Below are 24,366 nucleotides of genomic sequence, written 5' to 3'. Positions count from 1 at the left end.
GCCTCCCAGGGCGATTCTGCTGGCGATCTGCACATCCCATCCAAGTGTGTGTCTCACATTCTGCTGTTTCTGTTTTTCATCAGAGTCTTTTTCCACCCTTTCATCTGATCCCCAATGTTTCTTGCTTTGAAATAAGTGTCAGACATAATACACTTAAGAAATATAACAGCAATATTTCAGAGAACAAGTAGGTTTTTGAGACCTGAAAGAGCGTTTCTTTGGGGTATTTCTGAGTCAAAACTTCAATATACATGAAACAAAAGTTGTATTTTTCCCCCCCTAAAAGTTTCATTATTCTGAAACAGTGGAATTTCAATTTTCTTTTGATACCAAACAGACAAGCTTCCAACAGACTTTCCTTACAAGGCTACCAACTATAACTATTGTGTCTATTTTCAGGCCAAAGAAAAGTTTACTCTCCTGGAAAAGGGTTGAAACTACTGATACCTTGATAAATTAAACACCTATCATAAATTGACTCTATATCTTCCAGATGAAAGCCATCCATTTCAGAGAACTCAGTTTCAAAAGAAATTTTTAAAAATTCAAATTCCCCCATTCAAAGGCTGGACTAGTGTCCATGAGCTGAGAAGAAAGTTTAGGCTTCTGGGAAAGTTTTCAGAAATCAACCCAACCAACATCAGAATTCACGATCTAATCCTCCTGGCAACCCCTAGAGTCTGTTTTTCTGCACCACGGTCAACAGCGATATAAATCAAGAGCATGTTCCCAGTCAAGAAGTGATATTGAATACGTTGCTATAAGGAAAGAAAAATTCATGGCGGGGTGAGGGCGGGGGCGGGGGTGCAAAATTCTGTGCAACACCGGGTAGCTGCAAAAAGCCTTCTGCCAAGAGCGTAGGGGATAAGCATTCATGCTTATAACAAGGTTGGGAACTTTGAAAATCAGGGGGTGATTTTCACATCACATTCCTAGCCTAGAGCAATGTTTCTTTGGACAATATCTGCTCTTCATTTGACCAGCCAAACTACTTCACTCCACTGCTTCTTGATCACGTGTTCCTTGGTATGTGGCCTCCCCTGGAGCGAGAGTCATTAGGATTAAATAAGCAATTTAAAAGCCAATCAATCATAAATCAGAATAAATCCAAAGAAGCTAAATTCAGCAGATAACGGTTTTGCCTAAATTCCCTTTGCAGCGCTCTGAATTCCAACTGTTTCATGTTCTTCACTGGAAAGGGCGCGGGGAAGAGGGACTTGCCTCAGACTGGCCAGCAGAGATCCCTGTGCTTTCCCCGAGGCTGGACAGTAACTGACTCATTATTCACAGTCAGAGCTCTCAAGCTGCCAGGACACAAACGTACAACCCGAGCTCAGGAAAAAAAAAAAAAGAGTGTGTCAGAAGTCCAAGCTGAGGGACACAATAGCAGTTAAGTTGACATTTTTGCAATGTCCAGTGTTAGGTGCTTTCAGGAAGAAAAAAAAAATGTGAAGAGAATGTAAAGTTGCTGTAAGTTTATTTTCAGGGAGAAAAGCTGAGTCGTAGTTGAATTATGCAGTTCATTCAACCCAGAGGTTATATTTTGAGCATCGAATATGTGCAATGTGATCAAGATGGGGAAGACCCAGTCCCTGCCCTTACAGAGTCTACAGACTAAGAAGTCAAGCCGGGTATGCAAACCACTCAGCTTGAACACAACTGAGGCAGAGCATGGACTTCCCTGGTGGCTCAGGGGTAAAGAACCCACCTGCCAATGCAGGAGACGCAGGATGGACGCCTGAGCGGGGAAGATCCTCTGGAGAAGGAAATGGCAACCCACTTCAGCATTCTTGCCTGGGAAATCCCATGGACAGAGGAGCCTGGAGGGCTACCGTCATGGGGTCACAAGAAGAGTCGGACACGACTTAGCAACTAAACAACAACAAAAAAAGGAGAGGTTGTAAGGGGATGCGGAGTTAGAGAACGGTGAAGTCACGGTTGGTTTAGGAGAATCACAAAAGACTTCATACAGGAAGGCGGAGTCTGAGCTAGACTCTGAAAACTGGCCACGATTTCAGCAGGTGAGCCCTGTGCAGAGCTATCCCACAGAGGAAGAACCGCACGAGGAAGAACCACCACACCTCCAGGAAGGCAGGAGAACGCACTGCGCGATGCATGGAAGGCCTGCTACTTATGGGGCCTGACAAAAACTCTGCACTGTGCCAAGGCCCTAGGGAGTCATCACTAGACCAAGCTCTAAGGAAACGAACTGGATGGAACACAGCAGAGTGCTTTAGAAACTGGAGGTAAAAAGTACGACGTTACTCCAACAATCCAAGCGAGAAGTAAAGGGAGCCTCGGTAACAGGAGTTTAGAAAGGAGAAGAGTTCACAAAGTGGGCTCTTCTTGTGTTTCTAGAACAGAAATGAAGACACTGTCTCCAAGTGGTTATGTTTCTCCCTCGAGATACCTCAGAAGGTTCACCTGATCTTTCCACGGCAATCTGTACTATTCTCTTAATTTCATTTGGCATGCCCTAGATAAATAAAAAACAAAAACAAAAAAACAATCTATGTGGTGGTGGTGGTGGTAGTAGGTATTACAGAACGCTTGCAATCTGTCAAATGGATCACACTGTGGTACAAAGAGGCTGCATACATCATCCCATACGATGAGTTCACCTTGCCAACAGCTTCATTCGAGGCTGCAGAAGGGAGCTGGCCCAGCGTGGGTAGAGATGCAGCATATGGGAGCACAGCTTCCCTGAGCTCCCAGAACCCCTAACAGGCTAACCCGTTAATGGCACTGTCTACACAAGGTAGGATACTGTGGCATCTGGGAAGTTTGTTTCTTTTTTGTATCACAGTCTTTATCTACCTAAAATTTTCAAGTCTATGCTGCTGCTGCTGCTGAGTCGCTTCAGTCATGTCTGACTCTGTGCGAACCTATAGACTGCAGCCTGCCAGGCTCCTCTGTCTATGGGATTCTCTAGGCAGGAGTACTGGAGTGGGTGGCCATGCCCTCCTCCAGGTCAAGTCTATGCACATATGGTTTATTTTCTTGGTAGGAAATAATTATGACAATCAGGACCCTCAGAGTTCTTCAGCCAGATCCAGAGTCACAAGGCTATATGCTCATCCAGTGAAGAACTCAGGTAAGCATCTAGGTGTCTATAACTCAGGTAAGCATCTAGGTGTCTATAACTCAGGTAAGCATCTAGGTGTCCGTGAACAGTAACTCTACCTCTCCATAGCTTCACTGAGGTATATCTGTAGAATTCACTTAAGTGTGTTGTTGTTGTTCAGTTCAGTTCAGTCTCTCATTCGTGTCCGACTCTTTGTGACCCCATAAATCGCAGCACGCCAGGCCTCCCTGTCCATCATCAACTCCCAGGGTTCACCCAGACTCACGTCCATTGAGTCAGTGATGCCATCCAGCCATCTCATCCTCTGTCGTCCCCTTCTCCTCCTGCCCCCAATCCCTCCCAGCGTCAGAGTGTTTTCCAATGAGTCAACTCTTCACATGAGGTGGCCAAAGTGCTGGAGTTTCAGCTTTAGCACCATTCCTTCCAAAGAATACCCAGGGCTTATCTCCTTTAGGATGGACTGGTTGGATCTCCTTGCAGTCCAAGGGACTCTCAAGAGTCTTTTCCAACACCACAGTTTAAAAGCATCAATTCTTCGGCGCTCAGCTTTCTTCACAGTCCAACTCTCACATCCATACATGACCACTGGAAAAACCATAGCCTTGTTGTTATTCAGTCACTAAGTCGTGCCGGACTCTTTGTGATTCCATGGACTGCAGCACACCAGGCTTCCCTATCCTCCACTATCTCCTGGAGTTTGCACAAACTCATGTTCATTGAGTCAGTGATGCTACCTAATCATTTCATCCTCTGCCAACCTCTTTCTCCTTTTGCCTTCAATTTTTCCAGCATCAGGGTCTTTTCCAATGGGTCAGCTCTTTGCATCAGGTGGCCAAAGTAATGGAGCTTCAGCTTCTGCAGCAGTCCTTCCAATGAAAATTCAGGGTTGATTTCCTTTAGGATTGACTGGTTTGATCTCCTTGCAGTCCAAGGGACTTGCAAGAGTCTTCTCCAACACCACAGTTTGAAAGCATCAATTCTTCATTACTTAGCCTTCTTTATGGTCCAGCTCTCACAGCCATACATGACTACTGAAAAAACCAGAGCTTTGACTATAGGGACCTTTGCTGCAAAGAGATGTCTGTTCTTTTTAATATGCTGTCTAGGTTTGTCATGCTTTCCTTCCAAGGAGCAAGCAGTCACTTAGGTGTACAATTCAATAATTTTTAATAAATATATGGAGTTGTCCAACCATCGCCACAATTACAGTTTAGATCATGTCCATCATCCCCAAAAGTCTCAGATACTCATCTGTAGTCACTCTCCATTCCTACTGCCAAACACAGGCAACCACTAATCTACTTTTTAAAGCTACAGAGTTGCCTTTCCTAGATACTGCATATAAATGATACCTATTCTCTTTTGTAGTTGGCTTCCTCACTTAATATGACATCTTTGAGGGTCTTTCACATTGTAGTATATATTAGTATTTAATTTCTTTTTATAGTCAAGAACTATTCCATTATCTTCATAGACATTTTTTTTTCCATTCACCAGTTAATGGACAGTTGGATTGTTGGCACCCCCTTGATTCAAATACTGAGTTTGATCCAAAGACCACCATCACTAATCCAATTCCTTTGTGGTGCCAAGACATGTTGAAATCAAAACAAAAGCCAACCACAGAGTTCCAGCTTCCCTTCACACCCCAACGAGGGAAGAAATGTGTGTATCAATTGAAGCTACATAACTCTCTGATCATTTTACCATCTCATATAGTCACAGACTTAGAAACATGATCCTGTTCTCTTCTCCAAATATACTGAAATCATCTGCAATTGCCTTTCTTTAATTTTCCATGGTTATCCCTTCCTACTAAACTGTAAGCCTAAGGAGAATAAGGACCTTTCTATCAGAAACTTACTCACAGTTCCTGAAAGGGAAATATCCTTTCCCCATTCCTAAGGACATGTAACGATTAAGACTGGAAGGTGGACTGACGCACTACCCTTCACCCATCGAGATCTCTGTGTGTTCTGTACCATGCTAGGCTGGAACACTAGGAATTGAGAAAGTTAAAGGACATGACCTCTGCCTAAGAGAAACAGAATTTATCTCCTTAAAACTTTTACTCACTCAAAGGCATAACACTTTGCATATCTTTCAGCAGCATTTCTATGTCTAAGAATTTATCCAAAAAAATAATTATGTGGGCAAAGATTTCACTACAAAGCCAAAAATGTCTGATCTATTCCCTTGAAATTTTTTTACTTAATCAAGGCCTTACATTTTTGCATATCTTTGAACCAGCATTTCCATGTGCAAAAATTTATTCAAAGACCGTAAATAAGAAGGGTGCAAAAATATAGCTACTAAAAAAATAATAATAATACATATGACCAAAGTCATTCAAGGACCTACAAAGCTACCATGCCTCGTCCACCCCCACCTCCACAGCCTGTGATGTCAGCTTCTCCTCCTCTCTCCCCTCATCATACCACTCTGGCCCTTCTGGCCTCCGCACCGTTCCTCAGCCAGGCTGGGTACTGCTTTCACTAGGCCTCTGCACTGTTCCACTGGCCTCGAGCGCTCTTCCCTCAAGTCTCTGCAGGTTTAACTTCCTCACTTCCTTCCAATCTTCATTCAGATTTGACCTTCCTGTGTGTGCTCAGTCGCTTTAGCCGTGTCCGACTCTTTGCAACCCTATGGACTGTAGCCCACCGGGCTCCTCTGTCCACAGGATTCTTCAGGCAAGAATACTGGAGAGGTTGTCATGCCCTCCTCCAGGGCATCTTCCCAACCCAGGGATCCAACCACATCTCCTGCAGCTCCTGCATTGGCATACAGATTCTCTACCACTGCACCACCTGGGAAATCCAATAATTGTGTTCAGTTCAGTTCAGTTGCCTAGTCATGTCCGACTCTCTGCAACGCCATGGACCGCAGCACACCAGGCCTCTCTGTCCATCACCAACTCCTGGAGTTTACCCAAACTCATGTCCATTGAGTCGGTGATGCCATCCAATCATCTCTTCCTCTGTCATCCCCTTCTCCTCCTGCCCTCAATCTTTCCCAGCATCAGGGTCTTTTCAAATGAGTCAGCTCTTCCCATCAGGTGGCCAAAGTATTGGAGTTTCAGCTTCAACATCAGTCCCTCCAATGAACACCCAGGACTGATCTCCTTTAGGATGGACTGGTTGGAACTCTTTGCAGTCCAAGGGACTCTCAAGAGCCTTCTTCAACACCACAGTTCAAAAGCATCAATTCTCTGGTGCTCAGCTTTCTTTATAGTCCAACTCTCACATCCATACATGATACTGGAAAAACCAGAGCCTTGACTAGATGAACCTGTGTTGGCAAAGCAATGTCTCTGCTTTTTCATATGCTGTCTAGGTTGGTCATAACTTTCCTTCCAAGGAGTAAGCATCTTTTAATTTCATGGCTGCAGTCACCATCTGCAGTGATTTGGGAGCCCCAAAAAATAAAGTCTGACACTGTTTCCACTGTTTCCCCATCTATTTCCCATGAAATGATGGGACCGGATGCCATGATCTTCGTTTTCTGAATGTTGAGCTTTAAGCCAACTTTTTCACTCTCCTCTTTCACTTTCATCAAAAGGCTCTTTAGTTCTTCTTCACTTTCTGCCATAAGGGTGGTGTCATCTGCATATCTGAGGTTATTGATATTTCTCCCGCCAATCTTGATTCCAGCTTGTGCTTCCTCCAGCCCAGCATTTCTCATGATGTACTCTGCATATAAGTTAAATAAGCAGAGTGACAATATACAGCCTTGACGTATTCCTTTCCCAATTTGGAACCAGTCTTTTGTTCCATTTCCAGTTCTAACTATTGCTTCCTGACCTGCATACAGATTTCTCAAGAGGCAAGTCAGGTGGTCTGGTATTCCCATCTCTTGAAGAATTTTCCACAGTTTGTTGTGATCCACACAGTCAAAGGCTTTGGCATAGTCAATAAAGCAGAAATAGATGTTTTTCTGAAACTCTTGCTTTTTCGATGATCCAGCGGATGTTGGCAATTTGATCTCTGGTTCCTCTGCCTTTTCTAAAACCAGCTTGAACATCTGGACGTTCACAGTTCACGTACTGCTGAAGCCTGGCTTGGAGAATTTTGAGCATCACTTTACTAGCGTGTGAGATGAGTGCAATTGTGTGGTAGTTTGAGCATTCTTTCGCATTGCCTTTCATATATACAAATTAACCAAAAGAAAAATTCAAGAAGGATATATAATATGTCCATGATTTATCTCTTAAGACACAGGATTATGGTTTTATTAATTGGATATAGGTTTGCGTACGTGAAACAGATACCCGAAGTAACAATTGGTTAAACTAGACAGAAGTTTATTTCTCGTTCATGTAACAGTACAGGTAGAGATAATTCAGGGCTAATATGGTTGTTCTGCTCCACAAAGTCATCCTAGAACCCAGGCTCCTTCTATCTTTCTGCTCTGCTGTTTTTAAGGAACCACCCTTCTCCACATGATCCAGGAGGAAGCACCCTTGCTCCAAGCAAGAGGATGAAGAAAAGAGAAGAAGAAAGCATGCATGTCTGCCTCCCTCTGTTACTCGCCAAGGTTTGGTTTAAGCTACTAAATGGAGGAAGCACCAAAACAGAGCAGCTGAAACAAGAATTTTATTTCTCTCTCATTTTATTCCTCATGGGGCAGGTGGGCAGGCCCTGCTCCATGAGACGACGCAGGGATCCAGGCTGGTGGGGTGCCCTGCCATCCTCAGCATAGGGCTTCCCCCTCTGGGTCTATGGAATTGCTCCAATGATTGCCTAGTTCGAGCCAGGGGAAATGAAACAAAAAGAGTCCAGGGCATGTTTCCTGAGGATGTGACTTCAAAGTTACACACATCAGTTCCCCTCACTTCTTACAGGCACATACTTAGTCAAATGGCTATACCCAACTGCAAGGGAGAAGGAGAAATACAACTTTCATTCTGAATGACCACAGAGTAGCTAAAGATTTTCCTGCCGGAGAAAGAGTACGTTTTTTGTTTTGTTGTGTGTGCATATGTTTGATGCCTCTCTGTACTTTCTAATTTCCTACCATGAACAAAAAAAATAAATAAATAAACATTCATTTATAGAGGTGAAAAGCATTTTGTTTTCAAACCCTCAATTCAGGGAGAATACCTACATGCATCTCCTTCCTTCTTAAGAAGACTTTCCTAAAAATACTGGAGAAAAACATACATATATGGTATTTTACATTTACATGTTTTAATATTTTGGACAAAAGTCTCCTTTGGCATTTAACTTTGTGGTCCCTCTTTAATTTTTTTAATTTATTTATTCTTAATTGGAGAATAATTACTTTACAATATTGTGTTGGCTTCTGCCATACATCAACATGAATCAGCCATAAGTATACATATGTCCCCTCTGTCTTAAACCTCCCACCCATTGCACCCCTCTAGGTTGCCACAGAGCAATAGATTTGAGCTCCCTGCACCATGCAGCAATTGCCACTGACTGTCTATTTAACATATGTACTGTCTACGTTCGGAGAAGGCAATGGCACCCCACTCCAGTACTCTTTCCTGGAAAATCCCATGGATGGAGGAGCCTGGCAGGCTGTAGTCCATGGGGTTGTAAGAGTCCGGCACGACTGAGTGACTTCACTTTCACTTTTCACTTTCATGCACTGGAGAAGGAAATGGCAACCCACTCCAGTGTTCTTGCCTGGAAAATCCCAGGGACGGGGGAGCCTGGTGGGCTGCCATCTATGGGGTCGCACAGGGTCGGACACGACTGAAGCGCCTTAGTATAGCATAGTGTCTATGTTTCAGTGCTGCTCTCTCAACTCATCCCACCCTCTCCTTCCCACACTGCATCCACAGGTCTGTTCTTTATGGATGGGTCCTCTTATAAATCACACTTGATCTTAGCCAAAAGGCCGAGAAGCGATGCCTCTTATAAATCAGTTACCCCAATCATAAAATGTTATGCTTGACTAAGTTTTTAAAGCTTACCAAGAAGCTTCATGTATGAAACATAGACCAGAAAAGTTACCAAAAGTACAGAATTATCGGTGGGGCATTTCCTAGAAATACACGTGACAAGATGCCCCCGTAGCCCGGGTGGCCTCCCGAGTCTCCTGCCTGTGCGCTTGCTAATGATAAAATGCTCAAACACTCTTCTGGTAGCAACAGAAGCAGGCGGGAGACTTCTCTGTGACTGGGGAACTTTGGTAGCACATACACTAAAACTGAAATAACAGAAGATCAGCTATTAAATAAGAGAAGATCAGCATGGCCCCAGAGCAAAGATGTCATACAAATTCGTGAATTGCTCCATATATTTTTGCAACCAGACATTATCATATAAAGCGAAGCAAGTCAGAAAGAGAAAGACAAACACCATATGATATAATTTGTACGTAGAATCTGAAGTGTGGCACAAATGAACCCACCTATAGAACGGAAACGGACTCGCAAACCCAGAGAGCAGGCTTACGGTCGCCGAGGAGGGTGCGGCAGGTGAGGGACGGACTGGGAGCTTGGAGTCAGTAGATGCAAAGGATTGTATATAGAATGGATAAACCACAAGGTCTTACTGTACAGCACAGGGAACTTTATTCCAACATCCTGAGAGAAACCATAATGGAAAAGAACATGTACATGTGTATAACTGGGTCACTCTGCTACACAGCAGAAATCAATGCATTATAAATCAACTATATTTCAGTTTAAAACAATTAAAAAAAATTTTTTTATCATTCCTGCGACCTGCCATGCTTTTTCACTGTCAAAGTATCTTTTAAATAATGTAAAATGGTGGCATTAAATTAAAAGTTATATTTAAAGTACAATAATTGTTCTTACCCTTTGGGTAAAGTGTGGACAATTTCATGAAAGCTATTCAACTATTCCTAGAGAAATTCTATATATACAAAAGCCCAGAATTCTGAGGAATTCATCCATCTTCCCACACCCTTCCTTAATCTCATTTAGGGTGTTTATCAAAGCTGGTCTGAAAGTCAAAGTGCCTGGGCTGCACATAAGAACTGGAAATCAGAGTTGGGAGATTGGTCCCCAGGAACCCGCATTTTAATAAGCCTCTCCCAGGTGATCTTTACATATACCTCGGGTGAGAGTCCTAAGTAAAGATTCCATGGAGCAGTATCTAAAAAATTTATAATTAGAGGTTTCTTATGCCTCATCTTTGTCAAAGCACACAAATGCCTTTGCCTGAAGGATCCACGTAGACATATTATTTAGTCCCTCCACCAGAGGCCAGTGTAGGATTATTGCCTGCATTGTACAGTATCACACTACATAATACACACTTAGACACTACACAATACGCACTACACATAGCTGGTTTTAGCTACTTCAGTGAAGAAGTGCGGAAAACTATACCGAAATATATAACATCTTACAAAAATATAAAATACTATAGGTAGTATTTTACACTTTTTATACTGTAAAGTCAAGATTTCTTTATATTTAACCTTGATGTTCCTCTTTTAAATTATAAATAGCCCGCATAATCATAATACTTGAGAGTAAATCTTTAAAATTTACCGAGAATCTTCATGTATATTTCATCTGATTATCTCCACAACCATAAGAGACACCAAGCAGACAGGATTACCCCTGATATACAGACTCTGAGAGAGTAAGCGGCAGGTCTACAATCTCAGAGAATTCATGAATGTCAGGACCCAGTCTTCTGAATCCTATACTAGAATAGCATCCTTTCCATTACAATCATCCTACCTATGACAAAATAAGAAATACAAGGGCAGTATACTAAGTTCCCCATAAAACTAAATCCTGCCAACCTAAGAAACTCCCCTTCACTCTGAGATCATGCCCTTCTGCCTGCCTACACAAAGATGCATCTACTTAAAACAATCTCTTTCACTCACACAGGTTGGAGAAAGCTGGAGTAATTTTTTTTCTGTCTCCTTCATAAATAAAGGCTTCCTACAAGTTTTCAAACTTCATGAGGTAGAATAACCTCTTCTGTACAAATCTGTAATAACACAGGACTCATACATTGATGTGTGAGAGCAATGCAAACACAGAGATAAATTATACATGTCTTTCACACTCTCGTTTTTTTTCAGAGCACTACAAGACATCCTTGAATGTAAAAAAAAAAAAAAAACCTTGAAACAAAAAACCAAAGAAAAGTCTGAAAATCCACTGTTTCTAAACATTCTTATTGCTCTTTTCTTAACTCATATTAAGTGTTTATTCAACCTAAAATTGAGACTCCAAAACCAAAGGCAATATCCTGGATACTGTTTAATCAGCACTATGTAAAGAGTAGTGAGCACTGGCTCCTCAATCAATCTATAACTATAATGTCTACAAATATACAGATTGCTATTGCTTTTTCATACATCTAGAGCATTTGGAACACCCAGTACACAGAAATTAGTAAGAATGACATATTTCTGTCTCATTTATCTGTATTCCCAGATTCCAACTCAATGCCTGAATTACAGCAGGAACACACTCAATACAGAAATGGCCTCAACATTAGCAAGAAAAACTGGATTGACACCACAATTAGGAATTAGAATCAGTACTCAGAAATTAGATGAGTGGCTACAAGTCACACAAAGCATGATTTGGAGAAGGTGGGGGAAAAAATGGTACTTGGCTCACAACCCTTCTTTTCTAACCAGTGATTGGCACACCACAGAAACTAGAATAAAAGAAGCTAAGTCCGGAAAGCATGTAAAAATGGTCCAGCGGTTCCTCAATGTGCTAAGGGAGCAATGGCTGCAAAAAGAGTGAGCTAACTAGCGTCACTTCAGCCTACCCCATCTGGGACACATCCGAATAGGAAGGGAAAAAAGACAAAAAGTGGCATATAGACAGATGCGGTTTGATTTTCATATAAGAAAGATAAGAGTTTGGTTAAAACACGGTTTCCTGTTTGTATCCCTTTGGGTTTAGTGGACCATTTCAAAGAAAATATTATTGTTCCATGCCTGAAAGAACATTGCTAAAACCATCCAGATGTGAACACGTACCCACTCACGGAGTGAAAGGACACAGTCTCGCGACCACCTCAGTTTCAAGTCCAGTAATTTAGTTTTTTCCATCAAGTATAACAATACATTGACAACAATGATTTTTGAGAAATGCGTGCATGTGTGCTAAGTCACTTCAGCGTGTCCGACTCTTTGCAACCCTATGGACCATAGCCTGCCAGGCTTCTCTGTCCATGGGATTTCCCAGGCAAGAATACTGGAGGCGGTTGCCAAGTCTTCCTCAGCATTCTAAACAAACGTGCATGCACTTTATATTGTTTAAATTGACTACTTAAAGGATGATAGTGACCATCTTAAAAGTTTCTTTGGGGACTTCCCCGGTGGTCCAGTGGTTAAGAATCCGCCTGCCAATGCAGGGGAGATGGGTTCAATCCCTGATCTGGGAATATTCCACATGCCACAAAGTGACTAAGCCCATGTGCCACAACTTCTGAGCCCACACATCTAGAGCCAATGATATGCGACAAGAGAAGCCCCCATAATGAGAAGCCCTCGCACCCCAATTCCACAACTAGAGAAAACCACGTGCAGCAACAAAGACCCAGTGCAACCCCTCCCCCGCCAAAAAAAGAGTTCTTTGGCTACCAGTAATTCTTTGCTTGTGTTTTGAAAAGTTCAAAATTCGATTTGCCCAAGAAAGTACACCTCTCTAATTTACGCATACATATAAAATATGCTAAATAATATATATGTATGTGTGTGTTGAGAAGTTATAAAAAGAGAAAGAAAATGACTCATTTATTAGGACATAAACCAGATTTAAAACTTCACATAATATCTTTTGTGTGTTTTACTGAGAAAACACACCAGAAAATACATTTACTGTAAGAAAATACATGTCAAAAACACTGCCAAAAATAATTTAATGATTGTAATTCAGAATGTTGTAAATACTTAAATACATTTTCTTTCCTTATCCAATTACACCTAAACTACAGCAGACACAGAAAACAAACGACTATCTATGGACCAAATATTCCTGTGCAGAATGAATATGAATTGTAACAACTGCAGCTGAAGATTTATGCTAATATATCTAAGGCAAAATGGCTTGATCAGCTCAAAATCCATCATAGTTTGGTGGGGGGTGGATTTCCTTCTGCAACTGAACCAGCAGTTTTCTGTGTTTCATAATTTGCCAATTTTTCCCCAAGTGTAGTGATTTAGTGATGACAAAAGAAATAGAGAAACAAATGAAAATTGCTTAATTACCATTTGCAGATGTTCCCCCAAAGTGAAAGAACAGGTTAAACAGCTGATGGTATTTCTTCCACTGGACTCTGCTATAAAGTAGCTCACTTCATCCAATACTTCTTTTCTCCTTCGGTGTTTATCTGATATTAATGCTGTGATAAATATGTCACATACAGGCAGCCACTAAATGTATGACCGATATAAAATCATGAGTTTTTTTCTTTTCCTTTTAGTCTTTTCAGCAATCAGTACAGTTCAGTCACTCAGTCGTGTCCGACTCTTTGCGACCCCATGAACCGCAGCACGCCAGGCCTCCCTGTCCATCACCAACTCCCAGAGTCCACCCAAACCCAAGTCCGTTGAGTCGGTGATGCCATCTAACCATCTCATCCTCTGTCATCCCCTTCTCCTCCTGCCCTCAATCTTTCCCAGCATCAGGGTCTTTTCAAATGAGTCAGCTTTTCGCATCAGGGGGCCTAAGTACTGGAGTTTCAGCTTCACCATCAGTCCTTCCAATGAACACCCAGGACTGATCTCCTTTAGGATGGACTGGCTGGCTCTCCTTGCAGTCCAAGGGACTCTCAAGAGATTCTCCAGGCAAGAACACTGGAGTGGGTTGCCATTTCCTTCTCCAATGCATGAAAGTGAAAAGTGAAAGTGAAGTCGCTCAGTTGTGTCCGACTCCTAGCGACCCCATGGGCTGCAGCCCACCAGGCCCCTCCATCCATGGGATTTTCCAGGCAAGAGTACTGGAGTGGGGTGCCATTGCCTTTTCCGCTTTCTCCAACACCACAGTTCAAAAGCATCGATTCTTTGGCGCTCAGCTTTCTTTATAGTCCAACTCTCACGTTCATACGTGACCACTGGAAAAACCATAGCCTTGACTAGACAGACCAATAACCCCACCTCAAAAAAAATCAATCAGTCAATCCTTATTCTCTCCGTTTGGATGCCAGATTAATTAGGTGGATTTTTTTTAATTGCCTACTTGCTTTTATTAGCAAATCCTCATTTGATGCCTTCTACAAATTTCTCTGAAGTTAACATCCCCATGGTCTACATCCTAATTTAGAGCAAGTTTATTACTACTTGCTGTGCTATTTTCAACAGTGCACTTTACTGTTAAATTCACATTTGTAAAAGTGCTTCCCGAGTTGCCTTTTTTTTTTTTTTAAATGTGGCTTATGTAAAAAAGGAAACAGAAAGACACTACAAATGGCCTGTGAACTATAAACACCACTCAATATTCAGTGGGGAATTAAATGACTGATAACAACAGCACAGAAAAAGTGGCTTAAGATCCACCTGGAAGTATAAAGCTGGTCAGTTCGTTTCCAACTCCCACTGGTGGGCAATCTGCCAGTGGTGAGGGTGTCAAAACAGTGCTAAGCCCGCTGGTCTCTAATACTCAACAGAAAACAACTGCAAAAGGCTATGCAGCAAAGATTATGTTTTGTTGTCGTGCTTTCTTTTATGAGAGAAAGCTGTTTTTATGCTTTACTGAAATTCCTTTCCTGCTCTGAAATTGGTAAGAGGGCCAGCTGCTTTCTCTATTTTTCTCTGTGGTATTTGTCAATGGCAGGTTTTAAATTCATTCTTCAGATGGAGAAAAGATGCTTCGTCTCCCTGGGGAAGTCTTAAAGATGCATTGCTAACGATCAAATTCAAGATAGCTTTGGGGACCAAAATGATATGTCAGCTTTGGAAACGTGTTGCTTTATGTGCTGTCACCAGTTTCATTTTTAATTACCTTTTTTAGAAGTTGTCAAGGGTGAATGGTGAATATATCCCTTTGGCCGAAATGACAACTCGAAGTTTATCAGTCCAGAAGTGTAAACCAAATCCCAGCCCAAGATTCTAAGCTCTTTGACAGAACATACACTCAGTAAGGAAAAAAAAATAAAAGGCTCCTGAAAGGAGAACTGTGAACAGGTTGGCCTCGGTGGGCCTTGGGATCTCCAGGCAGGACACTTGTGACCCATCTTTGGCTGTTTCTTCTCCCTAATCCTCTGTCAGTCACCCGTTACCAAGGGCTGCACTTCCTCACTTGCAGAGTCTCACTGGCCCTATTTTCTTTCTATTTCCTTCTCCATGGCCCTAATGGAGTCTGTACCACCTTATATGTGTTTCTGCTCAGCCTCCTGGCTAAGCTAGTCTCCCTGACTCTAGGTGCTTCTCTCCTTCTTTGCCTCTGTTTTTCAAAATCACTTTGTGTGTGTGTGCACACGCATGCTCAAATTCCACTATGGCTCCCAATTAGCTAGTATATCAACTCCAAACTCAGGGCATCATGACATCAGGGCATCTTTTGCAGGCTCTTCTTTCTGTGCCTAGCCATTACATGTGGATGTCCTTTAGGGTCTGGTCTGAGGACCTCCTGTCCATCTTTCTGCCATCCTGCGTTCTCTTATTTTCTTTTTATTTCATTTATTCAACAAATATTTATTAAGCATCAATTTATTCTACATTACTAGTCACTGCTTTAGACACGAAAATAATAATAATGAACAAAACCCTCAAGCAACTAGACCTCATGGAGCTTACACTCTGGAGAAGACAGAGTAATTATATTTTGAGGAAGCACATCCATTCCTATGATTCACATTACCCACATGCCAGGGACTCCCCAGGTCTCGAGAACTGCCCAGCTGCAATGTGGAAGGTAGAAAACTGAAACAGCTCAGGGTATGGGCTTTAGCGCTACGATGACTAGGCCCATATTCCAATGCCATCACTAAACAGTTACAGGAGCTTAGGTAATTCTGTTAGGGCTGCCATAGCAATTCACCACAGACTAGGTGGCGTGAAACAACACAAATTTATTTTCCCACACTTCTAGAATCCAGAAGTCCAAGATCAAGGCGTGTGCTGGTTTGCTTTTCTCCTGAGGTCCCTCCCCTTAGCTTGCAAAAGGCTGCCTCCTTGCAGTGGCCTCCCGTGGTCTTTCCTCTGTGTGCATGCATCCCTGGCGCATCTCTCTCTCCAGGAGGACACCAGTCATACTGAACTAGGGTCCCACCTTACGACCTCGTTTAGTCTTCATTACTTCTTAAAAGGCCCTGTCTCCAAACGCAGTCACCTTGCCAGTTAGGGCTGCAACAGATAAACTTTGAAGAGGCAAAATTTAGTCCACAACAGCAATTTACTTAAACTTAAGCCTTGGTTTTCTCATCTGTAAATGGAGAATAATAAAAATTTTAAAAGTTACAATGGAAAAAAAGAAATTTACTAGGTTATTACAAAGTTTGAGATGATCCAGGTAAAGTGCCAAGCATAATTCCTAGTACTTAATAAATGTTAGCTGCTTATCAATAAGGGTAGGTCAAACCTTCTCCTGCTATTAAGAGTATTAGAACCTAAGAAAAACTGAAACATATTTAGAGATTTTGAGACTAAAATTTTGAGACAATCAAAAGACTAGACCACAACCTGATTATAAAGTCACAGGTGTGGCCATTTGTCCAGAACATTCAGACACATAGTATTCTACCTAAGGGGGGATTTCATTCAAATATTAACAAGTATGAAGGGAAAAAGCCAGGTTGAGTTGACAGGTTTTTTTTTTTTTTTTTTTCCAAATATATGTTCAAAGAACAATAAAAGGCTAAAAGCATGAAGTGTTGGAAGGGAAATGAGAATGGCATAAAGAAAACAAGAACACATCAAAATCAGAAACAAAATCTTTGATCTCAACTGGTTTAAGTGTATAAATATGGCAGTGAGTAGAAAGCTGTTATTATGTGATAATATAGAAACTGATAAAATCACTTGGGAATCTGGATCCCAGGTATTTAAAGAATGAAATGAGAGAATGAAAAGCAAAGTCTTATTTAAGAGTTAATCATAAAATTACAGTAGATTCATCTCAATTTCCAAAGCATTTTAAGCTGAAATTGGTAAAAACTGGCAATCTTAATGAAAATTAATCATTTACTCTGAAGCACACACAAAAAAAGACAATAATGGTGTGAGTGTGTGTGTGTATGTGTGGGAGACAATGAGTGTTGGTGAACACAAACTATACCTTAAATGTTTTCGAATCCTTAGCGTATAAAACAAGAAATTCAGACAAGAAGACACTCAGAGGACTGTTGAATGAATAAATGAATGAATGCATTAACAGAAAATCAAATGTAATTATTTATATCTGTGTTTTTGTAACCTAAACAATGATAGAAACATAACAAGGAGGAAGAAGCATTTTTTTCCCTTTAGACACACAGTCTGGTATCAATTAATTATATTCACAAAGAAGCTGAAATATCAAAGATTGAAAGTCAGCCTCTTATTTTTATCTACAATAATGTCAAAAATATAATAATGTCTTCACTGATAATGAACAAACTCAAAATCTGCACACTAATTTTCTAATACAAATCTTAAACTCAGTCTTAACCTTCTTGAACTGAAGAATTCAATTAAAATGTCTGCTTAAAATTAATAAGCAATGTATCTCTTTAAACATTTTGGTAAAATACAGTATTTATCATCAAATATGCACCATGATTATAAAAACCAGAGCTGCTTAAAAAAAAAAAAACTGCAAAACATAGTCAATATAAATGTACTAGAGTGAGAATTATGCTACAATATTAACAGTTTCCAACTGTTTCCCAAGCACCTGAAGCAGTAACGTGAATTTCTTCAAAAAGGCTCTAGTTTAATTTTTTCCAGGGAAATATTTTTAATAGGATTACTGACCCTTTTAACACTCTCGGAAAGAAAATGAATCTCATATGCATTCTGGCAGGTAACTATTACAAAAATAAATAGAAGAGTCAATCAGTGAAAGCATACTTGAGAAACTAAAGAAACGTATGTAACTATACACGGTGAGAACTACTTTAACACAGACAAGATTCCACTTCATATTAGCACGACAACCAAATACCAAGACAAATGAAGGGCTGGAAAGCAGAAGACAACTGAAGAAAAAGCTTTCAGATCTTCCTTCAAACAGAGCTAACTGCATTGACTGTGGTCAACTCTGTTGGCTATCATTCAACTCTTAGGCCCGACCCTAAGTCCTATGTGGTTTTTCAGAGGTATTTAAAAGTTTCAGGGTAAGAAAGGACACTTAGTGATTTAAGACATATTTTTGCACTCACAGCTCTTGTGCTCTAGGAGGAATTTTTTCAGGTCATTAGTTTATAATGTGAACTGGCGCCTAAGGATATTTTGAAAGGGAAAAAACTAGTGTGCTTGGAGATGCAGTTTATGTAACTTGCATCATCATTTATTTCAGCTCAATTTGGGGCCTAAACTGAACTCAAAATGAAGTCACCACATCTGCAACAGATTCTCTGGGCATGGAATGAGCACACAGAAATCTGCAAACAGAACAGACTCCTTACCCGGAAAAACAAAAACAGTGTAACCTCCTTAAAATATCCAAGTCCTTGCAAGAAGTTCTTACACTTCCAGAGTACAAAAATAAAGTCAGCCTTACAAGTAAGTTCCAAAATAATCTGGGTTATCAAAATGCCACTGGCATACCAAAATGCATGAATTCTGCCAGTTTTATCCTTGTTTCCACAGCCTGCCCCAGCCATTCACACAACCATGCATGTGTGGGTCTGGAAAACATGAAACTAAATCATTAGACTCTGAGAAGGCAAGCATCTTCCTAAATCTATGTGCATAAGACAAATGGTGATTTGGCCATTATCAAGATTAATTTGATCCACATATGATACCAAAATAGATCATTCTCAGCCCCAACTTAACAAAGTATTTCCTAAATTCTCTATTTCCCTTTCAGTTCAGTTCAGTTCAATTGCTCAGTTGTGTCCAACTCTTTGTGACCCCATAGATTGTAGCACGCCAGGCCTCCTTGTCCATCACCAACTCCCGGAGTTCACTCAAACTCATCTCCATCGAGTTGGTGATGCCATCCAGCCATCTCATCCTCTGTCGTCCCCTTCTCCTCTTGCCCCCAATCCCTCCCAGCATCAGAGTCTTTTCCAATGGGTCAACTCTTCGCATGAGGTGGCCAAAGTATTGGAGTTTCAGCCTCAACATTAGTCCTTCCAATAAACACCCAGGACTGGTCTCCTTTAGGATAGACTGGTTGGATCTCCTTGCAGTCCAAGGGACTCACAAGAGTCTTCTCCAACACCACAGTTCAAAAGCATCAATTCTTCGGCGCTCAGCTTTCTTCACAGTCCAACTCTCACATCCATACATGACCACTGGAAAAACCATAGCCTTGACTAGACGGACCTTTGTTGGCAAAGTAATATTTCTGCTTCTTAATGTGCTATCTAGGTCGGTCATAACTTTCCTTCCAAGGAGTAAGCGTCTATTAATTTCATGGCTACAATCACCATCTGCAGTGATTTTGGAGCCCTAACCCTATTTCCCTTGCTGCTGCTGCTGCTGCTAAGTCGCTTCAGTTGTGTTCGACTCTGTGTGTCCCCATAGACGGCACCCCACCAGGCTCCGCCGTCCCTGGGATTCTCCAGACCAGAACACTGGAGTAGGTTGCCATATTTCCCTTAAGAGTAAACAAAACAGATAGATATTCCCACTACCTTGTACAATAAAAGAAACAGGTTAGAATCTCTTTTCCTTTTCTTCATTATAACTTCACTTCTTTTACATTTGTTAAGGACACATGAATTATGGCTTCAAATCATGGAGCTGAGGATCCTGAGATTGTTATAACCTAAGAAATTATGGAACTCCCTATTTTCAATCCTGGGTACACATTAGAATCACCATAGGAACTTTTAAAAAGTCTGTATTCCCAGGCCCCATTAGGGCCCTGGAGTTGAGTCCAAGATACATGTAAGTCAATATTCTCCCAAATGTGGAGTCATGACCCAAAAAGGACCAAGGCTGAGAGCAAGCCAATGGCAGTCGAAACAGAACTCAATGCCTATAGAAGCCAGTGGCGTGAAGGAAGCAGGCAGGATATGCACACAGTTTTAGGGTGTGTGAGAGCCAGAGAGTGTATCACACTAGTAAGGTCACAGGGTAAGTGTAAGGCTCCTGAACTCTAGCTGCTGATACTGCCATCAGGGAAATAAGAGGCAACCGTCTTCTCACTTAATCAGAAAAAAGAAAAAATAGAACATCAAGATTTTTGTGTAACATTTCCAACTTTTAAATGTTGGCTCAATAAAACAATAACAATACTGCATGAGGTAACCAAACACATTACAAAACACAGCACGCGTTTGGCCTTTAGGGCTTCAGTTATCACTTCTGGTCTAAAGGGTGGTTTCCATTCTACAGAAACCACAGCATGATATCACCACAATAAACAATAATAATACCTAGCCTTCATTAAGCATTTACAAGCTAGCCACTATGCTAAGAGGTTTACATGGATTATCGCAATTAGCCTTCATCAACCTTTATGGTACTATGAATATCCCCCCTCTACTCAAGTGACGTCCCCTCAAGCCAGAAAGAAGCAATGCCAGAATCCAAACGTGTATGGTGTGACTCCATATCCTACATGGTGCTAGGTTTCTTCAATGTTTTCAGTGTGCTCTTAAAAGCCTGGACTCTTTGCACTTCTATTTTTTCAAAACTAAAACAAAGGGATTATACTAAATGATTTCTTGGGTCCTTTTAGTTCTCAAATTCAATGGCTCAGATTCCACAATACAACTCTTGGCTGGATAAAAAAGTTAGCATTTATATGCATCAGTTGCAAATGCCTTGATGAGAATAACCAGATCAAAATAATGGAATGAATGAATGCTCATTCAATAGTCTTTCTGAAAAGACAGCAAAGACATAAAATCATAATAAAATTCGTTATCTCTACTGGGCTTCCCTGGTGGCTCCGTTGGTAAAGAATCCACCTGCAATGCAAGAGACCAGGGTTCGATCCCTGGGTTAGGAAGATCCCCTGGAGGAGGACATGGGGAGGATACACTCCAGTACCCTTGCCTGGAGAACCCCCAGGGACAGAGGGGTCTGGGGGGCTACAGTCCATGGGGTCGCCAAGAGTCAGATACCACTGAGCAACTCTCACTTCACTACTGTCATAGAAAGTTTACTTTTCCATCTTACCTTTTGAAAGATGAGTGAACGTTCTCAGAAATTCTTCATATGTTTGCTCATGACAATTAACAAACTTATCCAAGACTTCTTCAATTAGCCGATCTTCATCCATCATCTCCAATTCTGGTGTCTTGGCAGGCATTCCTATTCATAAGGCCACTTTATCTATGAGACCAAGAAAAACATGAGCTATGGTGAGTTGTGCAGTACCAGCCTCTTGAAACTACTCTGGATGGGTAGGTGGAAGAATTCCAACACTCCAAAAGGACAAATCAAGATAGTTATTAGAGTGATATACCCTGGTTTAAGAGACCAGAGTTATATTCATATCTCAATTGTAGAATTGAACTATCCCAATTTTATTTTTGCTTGTTTCCTGGTTACCATCTTCTTAATTCACAGCAATATCATCACACAGTTACATAACTAGAAACTCAAAATCTTTCAAGGTGAGATAAACCAACCACCCATCCAAAGACAACAGCAACAGTTGCTAACACTTGTTACCTATTGAGCACCTATTAGGTACCAGATACTGTTCTTTAACTTCATAACAATTCTAGCTCTGATTACAGAGCCAGTAAGCAGAAATGTCAGTTCTAGAAGTGTGACCCTAGAACCCATGCCCCTAAGTACTTCACTATGTTTCTCTATTCACTGCATGACATACACACACACCCTCCATACTCTGGTACTTGTGCTGCCAAACAGTTGACCTGTCTGTGCTTTAACACATCCAGATATTGAAAACCCTTTATGTCCAAAGAAGCCTTTGGACAGCTCTATTCAAGCCTCCTTCTAAAACAGCCTAAATGTGTCTTTGTGTTCCCTACCCCAAACTGGTCCTGGCCCCTGGATGGGACTGAACCATTTCAATTCTTTTCATATACGATTTCCTTTCAAATATTTGGGCAAGCCTGTCCTGCCCTTTCTCAATCTTCTTATTTCACCCACTTACACAAATTTCTTTTTCAAAATTCAGTTCAGAATTCAGTTTGTCTCTGAAGGCTTTAGCTTTCCATCTCCCATCACCACAAGAGCACATCATAATTTCTGTGCTGCTTTTCTATGCTGTGTTCCACTTATCCCATTGTATTGTAAATAGTTGTATACATTTCTGTGTGTTCTATGAGACCTGGAGCCCGTGAGAGAAAGGGTCCATATCTTTTCATAGCTCAGGACATGGCACAGAGTTGGCGGTCCATTGATCTCAAACTAAAGTTACTCATTTGAGCAGGTACTACAGTCAAATATTGTTAGAAGTTGGCCAAAAACTCTGCTAAGCCTACCCAGTCACTGTATCTGTACCTTATGTGACATGGCTTTGAATCCTTTCACCCTTCTGATCAATCTACCTGGAAAAGATTTCACACTGTCTGCATCCCTTTAAAATGTGTCCTCCAAAAATGAAGACAAGATTCCAGGAACAGTCTGGAGACAGTGATACTTGATTAATGCTCATATTCTAAATGCCTTACTCCTACTTCATGCAAAGATCCCGTTCGCAAGCTAGTGGCCCCCTCACATTGTCAGAGCATTGACTACTTCGTAACTAAATGCTTGTCAGCTGAGACAGTACCTCAGTCCTTGAGGAGTTTGAACTTTGTTTTTAGTTGTGATATTTCACCTTGTTAAATTCTGTTCATTCTGTGTGAAATATGATTCTTACACAGCTTTGCGAAAAGTGACTATCTACAAAAAGCAGAAGAACAATGACAGCCTAAATAGCCAGTGTGATTCACAGGAGGGGTTCTCCGATACTATATAAATCCCGTGGTTCTTCTATTTTTCCTGAATAAAAGTGAACATCTGGTGTCTGTTATTAACATCATTATTTGATATTTACCATAAAGTTCAGGAAAAACAAACCAAAAATATATTCACAAGGTGATACCTGAACTCACTTAGTGGCAAAACCCAACCTGAATTAACATGAAAGTGTTTGTGGCTTTTATTTATTCTGTATAAATAGTATTACTATTTATGTTTCCCTGAAAAAAAACTCATGGGCTTGCTTTTGAGGTGCTTTTCCAGACCCCACTGGAGATTTTATGTATTAATAATATGTGGCATTTGCCCTGATTACCTTTCTAAACTCCAAAAAACTTTTGAATTCTGAAAGACAACTGACCCCAAGAGTTTTAAATACGAAGTATGAAGCTACAGGTACCTCTCAAGATTGCTGTAAGGATTAGATGAATATACAGGAGGCCTCAAGAAATGTCAGCCATGAGGATGACGACAACGGATCAGCCTTGGTACCCTGTCCTTTGTTTACATCAAGACCTGTGTTTACTGTGACCCCTTTGACTTTGAAGGTACTAATATTACCCAAAGATCAACCAAGAGAATTCATGATGCATTACAACCCTAGATAAAGCATGATATTGTAGCAGTCCTAGTGAAAATAAAAAGTCTAGCTATACACCAACCCAAAATGAAAGAAATAATTTGGACCTGAAAATTAGATATAAGAAACAGCACCAGTTACAGTTTATGCAAATTTGCCTATAATACTGCCAGGCTTCAGCAACCCATAGTTTAATTATGCTTGCAATTGCTAGCTAATAAATAATGATAAATTCAAAGGTGGTTATTATTTAACTATCAGTAGGACAAATACTTAATTACCAAAATGTTAATATCAATCTGCTTTTCCAGAAGTGGACCCCAGCAAAATTCCAGCACTGTATTATAGCAACCTCTTCCTCAACCCATCTCAGGTAATCTACTTCTGTGGACAAATATCAAACAGTAGCAGCCAGGTTGTACTTTATATTGCTGGATGCTTTGAGAGTTATAATAGGAATTCCTTTAAACATGCTTTGCAATTCTCAAATTGGTATATTTTGAGTATTTAGCCTTAACACATCTCAGTTTTACTAAAGGCAGACAATTAACAGGCTGAGCACAGCACAAATTCAACATCTTTCAATGTCTTTAATTTTATTCCTGTGGTTATCACAATACAGTAACTGTACAGACATTTTAAAGACTTTTGCAAAATCCAGTTTTACAAGCTGTCATGATTTAAAGAGTTTAACCCACCTTCAAACTTAGTACTTTCCTTATCTATGAAAATACAAATA

At 40.9% G+C, this 24,366-nt stretch overlaps 1 protein-coding gene and 1 pseudogene across 6 annotated transcripts in view; one reads left to right on the top strand and one right to left on the bottom strand.

Annotated features, from left to right (window-relative positions):
- IFTAP (intraflagellar transport associated protein) overlaps nt 1-24,366 on the bottom strand; it is a 66,658-nt gene that overhangs the window by 27,098 nt on the left and 15,194 nt on the right. For 5 of the 6 annotated variants that reach the window (XM_005216388.5, XM_010812787.4, XM_010812786.4 and 2 more), the window contains one exon: nt 21,287-21,442. In XM_005216388.5, coding sequence (XP_005216445.1) covers nt 21,287-21,419 — 133 coding nt within the window. In that variant the 5' untranslated portion in view covers nt 21,420-21,442. Of the gene's footprint in view, nt 1-21,286; nt 21,467-24,366 lie in introns of all 6 variants that reach the window. The other variant, XM_010812788.4, reaches the window with a different exon arrangement.
- Nucleotides 9,234-9,354, top strand: LOC112441709 (uncharacterized; annotated as a pseudogene).

The sequence above is a fragment of the Bos taurus genome, chromosome 15 (genome assembly GCF_002263795.3).
Source record: "Bos taurus isolate L1 Dominette 01449 registration number 42190680 breed Hereford chromosome 15, ARS-UCD2.0, whole genome shotgun sequence".
Taxonomy (NCBI): Eukaryota; Metazoa; Chordata; class Mammalia; order Artiodactyla; family Bovidae; genus Bos; species Bos taurus.
The sequence above is the reverse complement of the archived record's forward strand: the minus strand, read 5'-3'. Positions and strand labels throughout refer to the sequence as shown.